We start from the raw sequence: 15,817 nt of genomic DNA, 5'->3' as shown, positions 1-15,817 counted from the left end.
AGGACCTCTGCAGACTGTTCATTGTCTCTCTTTGATTCTGATTCTATGAATCCCTCTCTCACTCATTCCCCGTTCTATGGAGGTGTCTCCGACATGAATCGTGAATTCTGCTTCTCGTTTCAGCAACGTTGTTACTATTTCAGATTTCCAGCATCTGCAATTGTTTATTTTCTTCAGCTAGGCCATGGGTGTTCCTCAAAAGCATCTGGTGAAGAATATATTCCCTCAGGGTTGGGTGTTCCAAAATTTAGACAGCCTGTTAAAGTCAACTTTGTTTCAAAAATAAATACCATGTTATTAGCAAGTATATTCAAACTGTACCTTTTGCATACTTAGAATGTCCCAAAGTATTTAAGTACCAAAGAATTGCTTTTGAAGTGTGGTCACTTTTGTAAGCAAATACAGCAACTACTAGACCAAGTGCAGACCCGTTGGGTCTGTTCCCTCAACTTGCGGTTGTGGGGGGGGAGGCGGCATGCAGCGTCACACACACTGACTATCCCCCCCCCCCCCGCACTCACGCTAATTACCCCCCTTGATATTATACTAATATTATTAATTTGCTCCTTTTACCCCATAACCACCCTATCTACTGACGCATAGCCCCCAACTTGCAGTCACATCTAGAGAGGGGGGGGGGGGGTGGTAGAGAGTGAGGGCAGAGAGAGAAGAGGCAGAGACACAGTTAGCGGGGCAAGAGGGAGAGGGGGTGGCGAGGAGGAGAAGAGGGAGGGTGGGTGAGAGGGGGGTGGGGGTGGAGGGGGGGAGGGGGGTGAGGGGAGGGGGAGGGGGGAGAGGGCAGGGGGAGGTGAGGGGAGGGGGAGAGGTGAGGGGAGGGGGAGAGGTGGGTAGCATGGAGAGTGGAGGGAAGAGGGGTGTGTGGGGGGAGGGGGGTTTAGGGGAGCGAGTGAGAGGGGGGAGAGAGAGTGCCTTTTTATTTCAACCCAAACCTCCCAAACAACCATATGCAGGCAGTGCTTTTTTTACTTTAACCATATTTTCATTTTCAAACCACATTAAGGGTACTTACTCACAGTTGTGTGGACATGTGTTCAGTGTTATTCACAGCTCAGAGAAACGTAACGTGCCCCCCTGCCTTCTTCCAGCTTGCAGACTAATTGAGGCACACCACTTCCTGGTTTTATAGCCCATCCCCCCTGCCGCCAGCGGGGGCAGCAGAGAGAATGAGGAATTTTGTAAAATCATTAATATCTCTGTCATTTTTCATCGACTGGAAAAATCCTCGGCACACATGCGGCGAGGTGGCCAAAAATGACGGCCGTAGGTGATGGCATTCTCTCGTAAATCGCAGCACAGATCGCCAAAACCAGTCAAGAACAGATTTTTAGAAATATAGAAGATATTGCATGAAGCAAAATCCTATTGAACGCAATGAAATGCAACTTTATTTCTCGCTTTCTTCTCTTCTGCCCTGTTTAACTATTTCCCATTCGCACAAATCTATCTGATTATTAGGCTGTGGGCCGAGCATCAAAAATCAACTTTCTAGAAATCAACTTTCGTGACCCATGTCTCGGAACGACATGAAATTTTGCACAGATTTAGATAAAATATAGTTGAGAAGGAAGTCATAACTCGTCAGTGCCAAAAGTTGCACATTAATTAATTAAACTAATTAGAAAATGAGATCGAAAAAGTAAGCGCCATCTAGTTTCCTATGCCCATATTACACCATGGGGAGCCTATTTCCATGTTGCAGCCTATTTAAACCATATATTATATTATATATATATATATATATATATATATATATATGAAGTGTATATGACTGTAATCATATATAATTATGTATAATTATATTATATAAAAATAATATAATGAATATAATTGTGAGTGTGTTTTTTGAATGAGACTGCCGCAGAGGTCCGGCTCCTGAAACAGCCTAATTAATGGGTGAGGGCAGTTCCTGTGGGTTCCCTCGTTTACTGAACCCCACTGACTGCCAGAGTGCAGAGTAGGGGTCACGGCCATAATGGGACTGGGGCAGTGCCAGGGTGGGGGAAGGCTAAGGCATCTTCCACTGACAGGAAAATGCCTTACTCGCTCTCCTTCCAGAGTTGCCCACTGCTGGAGCCGCTTTGGGACCGGCTCCAGGCTCCGTATGTGTGGCCTCGCAGCGCATCCACCTAGGCCAGCATGCCCTTCTCGATCATCGTGGTGATGATGGTGGGGAGCAGCATCAAAGATACTAGACCACAACAGGAATGGGTCCAAGAACACATATGGTTGTGAATGAGGAAGTGCAGGGAAGGTTTTTCACATTGATTCCTGCAGCAACAGACTAACTCCAGCCTGAACTGTCTCAAGTTTAGGAGAATGAGCGGTGACATCACTGGGAGTTACAGGGTAGATATCAAGTGTGTAAGAAGGAACTGCAGATGCTGGTTTACACCGAAGATATACACACAAAATGCTGGGGTAACTCGGCGGGTCAGGCAACATCTCTGACATTCTATCCTGAAGATAGACACAAAATGCTGGAGTAACGAGTCTAGCGACTGTTAGAAGCAAGCATTTTGTGTCTATCTTCAGGGTAGATGTCAAACCTGGCCCCTCGCCCTCATGGGGATCTGGGTGCAGTGCAGTTCATTTCAGAGGAGAAGCTGGATACGTAAACACAAGAGGTGTGGAGACACCGGCACCAGGGGAGCATGACCCTCCGGTGGGGGTCTCCCACTGAGCCGCAGCCCAGGCGGCTCCTCTCCGTACTGCACCCCTCCTGCTCCCGAACCCGGGGTGCTCCGGAGAAGACCACAAGGCAACTGCATCACCCTGTCCCAACCTCACCTCCAACCCCCGCTCCGCCCCCAACTCTATCCCCAGGCCCCTGAGCGGAACGAGCAGCGGGTCTCCTCTCACTCACCTGTACACTTTGCAGGCGATGATCAAAGATACTAGATATTGTGAGCAGCACTGCCCTGCACGCCGCCCTGGCCGCCTTCAGCACCACCATAGCGCCGGCTTCGCCAGACCGCTCGCTGCAACACTGGCCTACCGACAGCCCGACCAATCCCTCGCAGCACACACAAGCCGTCCGACCACTCACAGCACCCACCAGCGGACCGGCCACTCTCACTATCCACCGGCGGCCTGGCCTGGCCGACCACTCTGGCCACCCACCGGCAGCCGGACAGCCCGATAGCCCGACCGATCCTCCACAGCATCGATCGGCCTACCGACAAGCCCGACCGACAGACTGACCTATTGACCCTGACCCTAATCCTGGCCCTGACCCTGATTCTAACCCTAACCCTGACCCTAACCCTAACCCAGGCTCTACATTTGTTATTTATCATTTTTATTCAACAGTTCACATCATAACTTTATAAATATAAATCAATTGAAATACAAAATTATCAACAAGGTTAGCATTTCCTTTATTCCTTGGAAACCTTGCTATTGCTATTGATGTAATGAAGAGGCAGCCATGATCCCAGGGTCCTCGCAGCCTAGCGACCATAAAACTTGCATCCGACCTCAATGTCAAACGTGCATTAATTGGACAATTACTACTCGGAAAATTGGAAGCTTTTCTCACATTTTTTTCTTGACGAGTTTCAGGTATGATTTATATAATATTTTTACACAAAATGTTAAAAATTCAGGTAGTTCTGTGATTTGGGTCACAAACTTGAACGAAAAAGCTCCTCGCCTCACACCCTATATCCCTTCTCATATTATCCTACCAAATTTCTCTGTTTTCTTTGTAGGTTTATCTACTGGATTCCAGAAGAAGCATGAATGTGGGAATATTTCTCAAACAGTTTAAAAGGTAGGGAGAACTTTTAATCCTGATTGTTGGTGGATATGGAAGTTCATGTTAAGAATTTTGTCAGATATTATTTAAAAATCATTTCCAGTTTGCTGATCACATTAAGCTGTTGGATTAAATGATTTTCTAAAATTCAATTTTCCTCCAAACTGCGCTCATTAATTAGCTGGTGGTTGCATTTTACCCTGATTGACCCTTATTGGAAAGAGAAGCAGCGATTACGAATTACCTATCCTTCTACAGCTTGATTCTGCTGCATGTCCCTGATTTATACATCTCTGGCCAGTTCCAATCTCCCACACCCCATCTACTCTTCTTCACTATTGGCAACTGCCAATTTGAACTGGGGAAAAGATCAATTTCTATGAAGGAAAGCGGTCGTCTAATCAATAGCATTTAGCCTTTCTGCCATTCTGGGCCTTCATGGAAGCAAAATATCTATTAATAAGTCTTACATCTACAAAATAAATGCATTTTCAAACTGAACAAAACTATTAACCGGCTGTGATACATTTTGCAATATCCTGAAAAACTTAACATAAATCTTTATGTTAAGTTAGGAAAAGGGGAGATGCAACGCGACCTGGGTGTCATGGTACACCAATCATTGAAAGTAGGCATGCAGGTGAAGCAGGCAGTGAAGAAAGCGAATGGTATGTTAGCATTCATAGCAAAAGGATTTGAGTATAGGAGCAGGAAGGTTCTACTGCAGTTGTACAGGGTCTTGGTGAGACCACACCTGGAGCATTGCGTACAGTTTTGGTCTCCTAATCTGAGGAAGTATATTCTTGCCATAGAGGGAGTACAGAGAAGGTTCACCAGACTGATTCCTGTGATGTCAGGACTTTCATATGAAGAAAGACTGGATAGACTCGGCTTGTACTCGCTAGAATTTAGAAGATCGAGGGGGGATCTTATAGAAACTTACAAAATTCTTAAGAGGTTGGACACGCTAGATGCAGGAAGAATGTTCCCGATGTTGAGGAAGTCCAGAACAAGGGGTCACAGTTTAAGGATAATGGGGAAATCTTTTAGGACCGAGATGAGAAAAACATTTTTCACACAGAGAGTGGTGAATCTCTGGAATTCTCTGGCACAGAATGTATTTGAGGCCAGTTCATTGGCTATATTTAAGAGGGAGGTAGATGTGGCCCTTGTGGCTAAAGGGATCAGGGGGTATAGAGAGAAGGCAGGTACAGGATACTGAGTTGGATGATCAGCCATGATCATATTTAATGACGGTGCAGGCTCGAAGGGCCGAATGGCCTACTCCTGCACCTATTTTCTATGTTTCTATGTTTCTTTGATAAGCTGAATTAAATATACTGCAAAAGGATCAATCCCTATAAAATCCCCCAAAATTAGTTTCTAATTGTTCCAGGTGATTTATAAAGTATGATATTTTAAAATATAATCTTACTACATTTTGTTAAGATGTTAATTGTGTAACATTAGTTGAACAAATAAGAAGGGTCTCAACCCGAAACATCACCCATTCCTTCTCTCCAGAGATGCTGCCTGTCCCGCTGAGTTACTCCAGATTTTTGTGTCTATCATTAGTCGAATAGGATGCAGGTAAGTTGTGTTGGCATCCTGCTGGATAAATTGCCCAAATGCTTAAATAATCAAACAGTATCTTCCACCAATCAACTAACTGCTGAGCCCAGATAACGAGTCCTAGACATGAAACGTTAACTGTTTCTCTTTCCACAGACACTGCCTGAATTTTGTAACTGTTTTTTGTGTTTTTATTGCATTTGAAAGTTCACTATCAGCTGTTAGCTTTATTTTATTTAAACTACTGTCTTGTTCAGTGCAGTCATTTTGATAACCTCTTCAGCCTGTAGCCATGGCTAGATAATTGTTGGAAGGGGTTCAGGCCATAAAAAGGCCTGCTGCATTATGTGTCTGAATCTGTTCACAATTCCTCATCAACACGATCACACTTAAATTCCAGACCTCACAGCCATCAATTCGATAAATAAACTATCAATGCGTTTGGAGACACCAAGCGTTGACTGTATTGTCCATTTTTTGTAATAAATATTTATCATCTGTTGGGATTGATTCATGTTGTTCCATACTAATAATTTTTAAGAAGGAACTGCAGATGCTTGAAAATCAAAGCTAGACCAAAATGCTGGAGAAACGCAGCGGGTGAGGCAGCATCTATGGAGCGAAGGAAATAGGAGATGTTTCAGGTCGAGACCCTTCCTCTGACTCGTCTGATTCAGATTCAGTCTGAGGAAGGGTCTCGACCCGAAATGTTGCCTATTTCCTTTGCTCCATAGATGTTGCCTCACTCGTTGAGTTTCTCCAGCATTTCCAGACTAACAAAGTGACTTTGGACACTACATTTGATTTACTGAGCCAACTGGCTATTGGTAAGCAGAAATTACATTTACTTAGCACTGAAAGCAAACACAAATTCATTTCATTGGAAAGAGCATTATTTACTTGATGTTTCAAAAACGGAGGTGGAAATAAGTAGTATTTAGACTAAATTTCCTTCCATTTGAAGAGATGTTCAATGTCACTTGAGCTGCTGAAACAATCATGTGATTTTACTGTAACCTTTTCTGTATAAATAATATAGTACTGAGTAGATCATTTTTTTAAACACTAAAGATCTGTGAAAGAGATTGTGGAAGACATTAGACATGGAACTACAAAAGGATATGGATCTGAAGAATTGACTAAGCTGTTGAAACTATTGCCAGAAGCTGAAGAGGTAAATTATTTGGTTATAAGGACTATGTATTTGGCATAGAGCTTCGGAAAACGAAATTAAAGTCTATTTAACCTGGTCTGCAGATTGCTTTCGCTGTAGTGATTTCTCAGAGAACCCTTCAACACTTAAATCTTACCCATGAACTTTAGGCCAAGAAAATCTAGGCACAGCAACTTGACCTTTACTGCCAAGTTAACGAGCTGAAAACTTTTAGCTCCAATACCTGTATATGATGTTTTATATAATAGTGACTTCATTTATATGATTTTAATTTAATTTGTAAAAATCCTTCTTCGTCATAATTAAAATTAGCCAAAATATTGACGTTTTTGACTGAATCCAAAAGCAAATCAAACACCTTCAGTGCAACTGCCCTTCATTTATTTCATCAATGCAACTGTTACAAATCTAAAGATTAAAATGTATTCTTCTTTACAATAGCATACAAATTAATCTTTATTTGTATCTCCCAAATATTATATCAGAGCTGACATTGCAATGAGAATAAATATTATAATGCTAATAATAACTTCTTGGCATTTCATGTATTCCAAGGTGTCCAAGGAGGTAATGAAGATGTATTTCAATTCTCCAAGAGTACCTCTTTTATGTCTTTCACACGCATAACCCACACCTCTCATTCCTACTGTGTCCACCCGCATACTTCTTAATTTCCTGACATTCCCTAATGTAATTTCACTCAGGATCTGAAATGTCACTCCCATACTTACTCTATTGTTTAGGTTACTTCAAACAGCTTGGTTTTACAGTTCTTGCCAAACTTTTTTTTCACTGATCTAATCCATAAAATGTGCATGTTAATGAGACTTCAATGCTGCTCTCCTTTCTGGTTAACATCTTCCTCTTCAATCGTTAACAGAATATAAAACAAAAACTTCTGCCTTGATAGATGATGTCTCTCTCATCTCAAACTTTACTTTTCTTCCTTTCTCTGCACAGTTTTCTCAGGGTTTATCGTTTTCCCTTTTTATTAACCTATTGTGGTCATTGCCTGCTATTCTTCAAATTTCTGTTTCATACATTGTGTATTTTTTCCATTTTCTTCTTCCCTACATACCCTCAAATTATGACAGTCAGTGGAGTGGTGTGCACTTCCTGTTGGAAATCATGGAGCAATCATGTGTCCCTGAGATTTATGTCTATGGGAGGTGCATCCAGCTGCAGCTTTTCTCAGACTGAATTGGAGCCACAGCTGGATAGGCTGAGGAACATACAGGAGGCAGAGAGGGTTATAAGCAGTAGTTTCAGGGAGGTAACCATGCCAAAGATTCAGTCAGGAGAGGCAGACCGGCAACAAAATGTCAATGGCGAGATGGATTAGAGAGAATCCCAAAGCTTATTATACATACACAAACAACAAAAGAGTAACTAAGGAGAGGATAGATTCTTCAGGATAGAAAGTACTTATACAATGTCCTTCATTATGTTTGGCAACAAAGACCCATCATTTATTTATTTGCCTCTGTACTCCACATTTTGAGATTTGTAATTTTAAAAAAAATCACATGTTGTTAAAGTGCACATTGTCATTGCGATTTTTTCTATTATAAATCTCAAAGAGCAGCAAATAAATAAATGATGGCTCTTTGTCCTAAACATTATGGAGGGCACTGTAAATGGCAGAGAATGGGCTAATTAGGGACAGACAGCATGACTTTGTCCACAGCAGGTCATGTCTTCTAAACTTGATCGAGTGTTTTGAGTTGACAAAGGTGATAGATGAGAATAGGGCAGTGGATGTAATCTACATGGACTTTAGCAAGGCATTTGATAAAGTCCCACATGTTGACTTGGTAGTTTGACTTCAAATATTTAGAAATATTTTGTCAAGATTGTTAAGCAATATATTACATGTTTATTTTTTCCATACAATGGTAGGTGAGGTACAACTGGAATATAATAAACATATTGTTCCTGTTGCATGAGCCTCAAGGTGCAAGACTATATATGCAAACAATGTCACTGGATATTTTATTTGAATTTGTACTGTTTCAGGTGAAACATCTAAAAATGTTTCAAGGAGACGAGAATAAACTGCCTGAGGCAGATCTCTTCATGCTGCTGCTGGTGAGAGTGCCAAGGTAGGACATTAACATGGAGAGACAAGAGACTACAGATGCTGGAACTTGGAATGGAAAACAAACTGCTAGAGGAACCCAGTGGGTTGAGTAGTGTCTATGTGGGAGTAGGGATGAGGTGCAGGGGTGGGGAAGGAATTGTCGTTGTTTTGGGTCCAGTCTCTACATCAGATCCTATCTATACAGGATCTCGACACGTAAAATCAACAATTCCTTTCCCACTGCAAATGCTGCTCAACCTGCCTAATTCCTCCAGCAGTTTGTTCTTTTGCTCAGGGCAATAACACATGGAGAAATAAAGCACTTTGTTAATATTCCTGGAAATAAACTAAAAGGAATATCAATTTAAATGACACCAGTGGAATGTACAGTGCATTCAGAAAGTATTCAGACCCCTTCACATGTTACACAATTAGTTACGTTACAGCCTTATTCTGATGAACAGGATGAACCGAAGCTCAATTTTGAGTGTCATAGCAAAGTGTCTGAATACCTATGTAAATGTGATATTTCAGTTATTTATTTTTAATTACGTTGTAAAAATTTCTAAACGCCTGTTTTCGCTTCTTCATTTTGGGGTATTGTGTGTAGAATGATGATAAAAAAAAAGAATGTAATCAATATTAAAATATGGCTGTAACGTAACAAAATGTGGAAAAGGTGAAGGGGCTAAATACTTTCTGAATGCACTTGAGGCCTTTGAACATATTACACTGAGTAGCAACACACAGTGTTGCTTTACACTTGAAAGATGTATTATATTTACACAACTGTTTATTTACCTGGTCCAAGATGGTTAATCATGCTCACATGTCTTCACATGACTGATGTGATGAATTTAAGCCTAAGCACACAAGGCTGATGATCCACTGTTAGTCCCACGTGGCTGGATTCCATGTGGTGTCACCTTCTTCTGGCAATAAACAGCAGCTAGAGGGCAATACGAAGGAGCAATGACAATTCTGAACCCTTTTGCAGCAAAGACCAGCTCTGCAGAAGCCTTTGCCTCCTTTGTAATTCCTCCCTCACAGTCCACCTTTTCCAACACTTAGTTTAACTACATTACTCCCTTGCCACATGTTCACAATGACACTCCTCCAGCTTATAGTTTAACCATATTTTCCAAGACCAGATAAAATTCATTTTTAAGTACAGTTGTATTTAGTTTAGGATATCCTATGTGTAGTGGCTAACTTGGACTGTAATACATCACTTTATCGTGAGTTATAGGAAGATTCTCCAAGTTCTCCTGTCATTTCAAAAGGTAGACAAAATTATTTTGCTGTGCCTCAATACATAATCTGAAGTTCCTTCCAGATTTATTTAGTTTGAGCAGTACAAAATAATAGAAAATAATAGATCAGAAAAATGTTAGCACTCAGAAATGTGCACTAATGGGCTACATTATTAATATTTAAGATACAAATATAAATACAAATCTATATATTCATATAAATATGTAAATACACATCTGGAAATAGTATAATTATCCCTCGGTGGCTCAGCACTTCAAGTCCCCCTCCCATTCCCAATCTGCCCTTTCTGTCCTGGGCCCCCTCCATTGTCAGTGAGGCCCAGCACAAATTACAGGAACAGCACCTCATATTTTCCTTGGGTAGTTTACACCTCAGCAGTATTAACATTGACCTCTAACTTCAGATAGTCCTTGTTTTCTCTCTCCATCCCCTGTTCTCCCACGAGTCTTACTGTCTCCGCCTACATTCTATCTTTGTCCCACCCCCTCCCCTGACATTAGTTTGAAGAAGGGTCTCGAGTCGACCGAAACATCGCCCATTCCTTATCTCCAGAAATGCTGCCTCACCCGCTCCAGCATTTTGTGTTTACCTTGAAAATAGTGTAACGTGTTTAATTCAACTGCCATGCATCAGCCTTGGTTTATATACCCGAACAACATTTTCCTGCTGTTCAAACATTTGCTGCTCTCTTAGGTTTATTAGGTTAATTGGAGGAGACTTGATACTGCAGTACTAAGGTTTTGCAATAAAAAAAGATTTGCAAGATAGTGAGCATCATATTATCATGATAAAAAGAAACCAACATTGAATTGCAGCAGGATGTGGTTTTTGCTCCAACATGCAGTAAATCAAGATTTTGCCAGTCTTATGATCCTACCACTCAAATGATGTTAATGCATGGCACTAGAGAAGCTCTGTGAAGTTTTGTGCTTAATTGTATTTAGTTGGCCCCCAAGAACTCAGATGATGTAACAAATGATGATGATGTAAAGCAGTGAATTTTACTAGATTATCAATGTAATATGGCAGTTCACAATTGTGTCACACCCATCTTCTTGATTTAACCTCAACACTGAGAGGATTGATGGATCAAGTTTACCTCCACTTGAACTGACTCAATAATAACTGTGAAATAAAGCCATATATGAAATCAGATATTTATAATGGCAAACGGACTATTATTTTTCTGTCGTGTTGCCACCCCTGGTGTTCCAGGAAATCTTTCATGGTTCAGTGGATCAATGGTACTTTTATTGTCACATGTGCAAATGCACAGTGAAATTATTTTCTCATATACAGTCCAATAAATTATTGCCATACCTCGACACATTCCCAATTAGCAACGTGTACAGAAATAGTCTGCTGAGCCCAGGTTTTGGTGCCATTTTTGAAGTCCATGCCGCGCTCGAGTTCTTATAAGCGGTGCCCAACCCAGGCAAACTCCAAGCTGCAGCGGGCCTCCAGCCATCGCCTTCCTTGGACGTATGGATCGACCAGCGAGCCCCCACCTCGCCCATGCACCTTTGTGCCCCGTGAGCACCTCCCGCAGCCGACCGTGAGGTCAGGCCCCTCGTACCGGCCTTGCTCCTCATAATCCGTTTTTTGCTTATTCTGTTCTTTGGAAATGAATGTTGTTTATTTTGCAGCTACTGCCTACATTTGGAAGCTATGATCCTGAAGGAAGAATTTGAGCCACAAGTACAATCACTTCTGGCATCTGTTTCCGTTTTGATGGAGGCTGCTCATGGTAAGATCCTGAAACAAAGTTTGGCCATACAATTCTGTGCCTGGAAACACAAACAGCTAACTCATATCCTCACACTTTATTACAAACATAGAGGTTAAATAAATTGATGACATGGTTAGGATGGATAGAATATTTTGAATGAGATGCCAGTGCAGGTGTTTAAAATGCATTAAAACACTTTCTGGGATAAGAAAGGGCAGAGGGAAATGAGTGGTAAATTGGATTAGGCAGATAGGTATCATGGTTAGCATGGACAAGGTGGGCTGTAATGCCCCATTTCAGTGCTGTATGTTCCCATGATTCTATAGTTTACCACACTTCAACTCTTTATGAATAGCACTGTTTTGCAAGCATAGAACTGAAGTCAAGCATTGAACCAAAACACCTATAGATGGCCAATTGTGGGAGAAAACCCGTGCATTCAGAGCAGAAATAAACACAACCCATATCTATCAATTTTGAATCTCAGAATACTTTCAAAATCAATATTTTCTTGACATGCAATTTCAATGATCCCAGTCAGAAATCTTGCTCTGCTCATCCTATCCTACAGAGAAACGGCTTACCCTAATATTCTGAAACTGAAACAGCAAAATCGTGCTTGCAGAAGTCTTGACATGCTGGCTGTGCATACAACAGTTGGTGTATTGATGTTTGCACAAGTGAGACATTTCTGAATGTGCACAATGCTTTTGTTGTCTTGCAGAACTGCAGAACTGTCATGAATTGCATACTATATTGAGGTTGGTGTTGAAGGCTGGAAACTTGATGAATGCAGTAAGTATTTAGATCTGAGTAAAACGGATATTGTGGAATTCATGATCAGGTTTTGAATTAATTTGCTCATTGCCAAAATATTTTGTCATCCCTGCATCAGTCTCAGGGTGATGGCGTGGAAATTCTAGGTCACTTGAAAGGGTGTGTGGGATGGTTACAGTAGTGGGGGTGGGGGGGGGGGGGGGGGGGGGGGGGGGGGGGGGGTAATAACATTGACTTGGAATGATTTATCCTCATTGCTAAATGAGGCACAATTTCGAACTTGCCTCTTCAACAGCTCTGTGGGAGATTTTTTGCTGCAAGTACATCACTAGATCAGGAATAAGCTCATCTCTGCATCTGCGTCATTGTCCATTGTTAAAGGCTGAGTTTTATAAATGGAATTAATGCTAAACCCCCAAATTATACAAACTGACTAATTACTGAAGTGCAAATCACTAATACCCATCTTCAGTGCTGTACCCTGTCATATTACTTACTTACAGCACTCCCTTGGTGTCTGTAGACAGGTTGTGGATGATTGCAGCCTTGTGGTGTGGAATAATTGGTTGAGGGGCAATTGTGAGATGGCTGGGGGAATGGTAATAGTAGCAGCTACAAGTTTCTGTCCTGAGACTGAGAAGCACTGCCACTTAACTGGAACCAGGCTATAATAATTTGGTAATCAGTGGGAGAAGAGATTGTTGGAGTGCTGTGAGGCTCCTTTAAATACAGGATTCCCGAGTCATCATTCCATAAGTGTGAGCTTTCTTTCTGCATTCAAATGTTGGGTGGCTTCTGCTGCAGTTGAGGTGAGATTTTGGGACAGGCCTGCAAATATCACAGTTCTCTGTATGTGCAACCCTTCAGCCTATAATTACAAGGTGATGAGTTTTTGTTATCAGTTGAGTTGCTGGTGCAGAACTGGTGCATGACTTTCCTCTCTGGAGAGCTGGCATTTGACTTCCAACAGCTTGGTGATTTACTTGGGATTCTACCCTTAAAGTATTATATACAGTGCTAATATTTGAGTTAGTGGTTGAGAGTGATTGAGTGCTTTCACTTTCTTCCTGTTCAACAGCCTGATACGGTGTAAGTGAAATAATTCAGAAGGGAAAGGTACGGCATTACATAAGTGATAAGAGAGGATGCTATGAAGAAGAGAAGTGTTTAAACTACCCACAGCCCGAACAGAGATCGAGATTATGAGATGATGGGGGTGGTGGGATGTTTCAACACTCTTCGATGTATTGTTGGCCAAGTGTTGGTAATATCCAATTACACAACAACTAACATAAACAGAACATTCTGGAAGTACTCACAGAGGTAGAGCAGAATCATTGTAGAGAGAAACAGAGTTGACATTTCAGGCACAATGAGAAAAGGGTATTTTAATTTACTGAGAAAGGGATGATGAGGAGCACAGAGGGAATGGAGACCAAAGTTGTCTCGATATAATAACTTGGCAGTTGTAAAGAGGAAAAAGGTACAGACATGTGTGAAAGAGCATGGTTACCTCAATTTGATAAATTCCATTTTAATGCCTGAGGGCTGCAAAGTTCCGAGACACAAGATAGGTGCCATTCCTCAAGTGTGCCTTAGACATATTGGAGCAAAGTAGAAGATAGAAGACAGAGAGCTCAAAGTAGGAGTGGGATGGAGAATTGAAATCATTGGTGACTGGAAGCTCAGGATCTTAATTTTTAATGAACAAAGTAAGTTAATGGTGTACAGTTACATAGTTTTCTGAATGTGGCAACACAGGTGGACAGCGTGAGGAAGAAGGCATTTTGCATGCCTTTGTCTTCTTCTTCTTCTTCTTTCTTCTTCTTGCGTATGGCGTGCACAGCCTAAAGTTGTAGAACAACTTGTTCTATTTGATCTTATTTGATTGAATAAAAGATATTATTATTATTATTGTGCACACCGGGTTCATTGCATTTGTCAAAACAGGGCGCACCACGTGAAGGTTGCAATCTCCCACCCCGCATTCCTTTATCGATAAGGATATTATGCGAGTTGGGGCTTCATGCTTTAGCTGTACACGATGTAAGCGAGGCCACATTTGGAGCATTGTGTGCAGTTTTGGTTGCCTTGCTGTGGGAAGGATGGTGTTAAGCTGGAAAGGGTGCAGAAGAGATGCACCAGGATGCTTGCAGGGCTCAATGGCTTGAGTCACAAGGAGAGGCTGGAAAGCTAGGATTTTTTCTTTGGGGAGTAGAAGGATGAGTGGTGACCTTATAAAGGGATGGAAATCATGGGAGGCATAGTTAAGGTCAATCGTTTTCCAGGTTAAAGAAGTCCAGAACTAGAGAACATGGTTTAAGGTATGGGGGAAAAGATTTAAAAGAGACCTGGGGGGCATTTATGTCACGCAGAGGCTGGTGAGGATGTACGGAACCAGCTGTCAGAGAAAGCTGCAGAGGCAGGCACATTTAAAGGACAATTAAAAGGACAATTAGACAGGTACATGGATTGGAAATATTTGGAGGGATATGGGCCAAACACAAGCAGATGAGGCTTACTCAGGGATTACACCTGGTCGGCATGTGTGAGCTGGGCCATGGGCCTGCTTCTGTGCTGTATGTCCCTATGATTCTCTAAGGGTTGTGATTCCATCATCCCTACCTATTTTTAGTTCCATTTCAGTTCAGGAATATTGTGCATTGATCTGTGGAAAATAAAAATTGCACTTACCGTCTAATGCACTGAGGTTTTACTTACAATCATGCACAGCCTTCCAGTTTGTTACCCTAATAGTATTTCCATTTAAGATAGCAACGTGCTAAACAATTACAGTGGACCTCCACTGAGCACTGAATGAGAGCACTAATGGAATCAGCATTATGGCATATATATATAGAGAGATGTTTTGCTGTCAGTGCTGTAGAACTGGAACCTGGTATGATTCCCACAATGAATCAGTCATGACTCAGTGTGGAGAAGCTGTTTGGTCTAGGGTGGGCAGGCAGAGCCAAATGACTTCTCAGCACTGCCATGAGCTCAAGGTTGCATCCCGGCCAGCACAGTGAGTGTGGTCATTACTGGGATCTAGCAGTGAATGTGCCATGTGTTGACAGTCCGCCCAGATCCTGCAGCCTCTCTCATCACCTCCTGATGGGTATGATAACAAAGTCAATGGTGATAATGGGGAGCTGAGATGAAAGGTTTTGTGGAATCCAGGCACTGTATTAACACATGGAGCAGGTGCTGCCTGATGATGCAACGTACTCACTCCCAAATAAGGGACAAACGGTCAAAATAAGGGACAAATTCCTGATGACAATGTGTTGACCGACTGGGCCATGGCTGAGTAAAGTGATGAGTTGGCTCGGGTGCTGGACTGCACACAAAGCCCGGCACCCCATCCACCTCATGAACCGATGATCGGCCATGAGAAGGAGGGGTGGTGGTGTTGGCGGTAAGCGAAGGCCC

The 15,817-nt window shown here is 42.0% G+C and overlaps 1 protein-coding gene across 1 annotated transcript in view; it reads left to right on the top strand.

Moving 5' to 3' along the window:
• The window catches only part of fhdc2 (FH2 domain containing 2), a 46,642-nt gene that overhangs the window by 10,092 nt on the left and 20,733 nt on the right, over positions 1 to 15,817 (top strand). Inside the window, exons 3-7 of the mRNA XM_055643678.1 lie at positions 3,732 to 3,793; positions 6,422 to 6,524; positions 8,541 to 8,626; positions 11,526 to 11,626; positions 12,333 to 12,403. Of these exons, the coding sequence (XP_055499653.1) occupies positions 3,732 to 3,793; positions 6,422 to 6,524; positions 8,541 to 8,626; positions 11,526 to 11,626; positions 12,333 to 12,403 (423 nt within the window). The remainder of the gene's footprint in view (positions 1 to 3,731; positions 3,794 to 6,421; positions 6,525 to 8,540; positions 8,627 to 11,525; positions 11,627 to 12,332; positions 12,404 to 15,817) is intronic.

The sequence above is a fragment of the Leucoraja erinacea genome, chromosome 12 (genome assembly GCF_028641065.1).
Source record: "Leucoraja erinacea ecotype New England chromosome 12, Leri_hhj_1, whole genome shotgun sequence".
Classification (NCBI taxonomy): domain Eukaryota; kingdom Metazoa; phylum Chordata; class Chondrichthyes; order Rajiformes; family Rajidae; genus Leucoraja; species Leucoraja erinaceus.
Note: the sequence above shows the minus strand (reverse complement) of the source record. Positions and strands in the feature narration are given on the sequence as shown.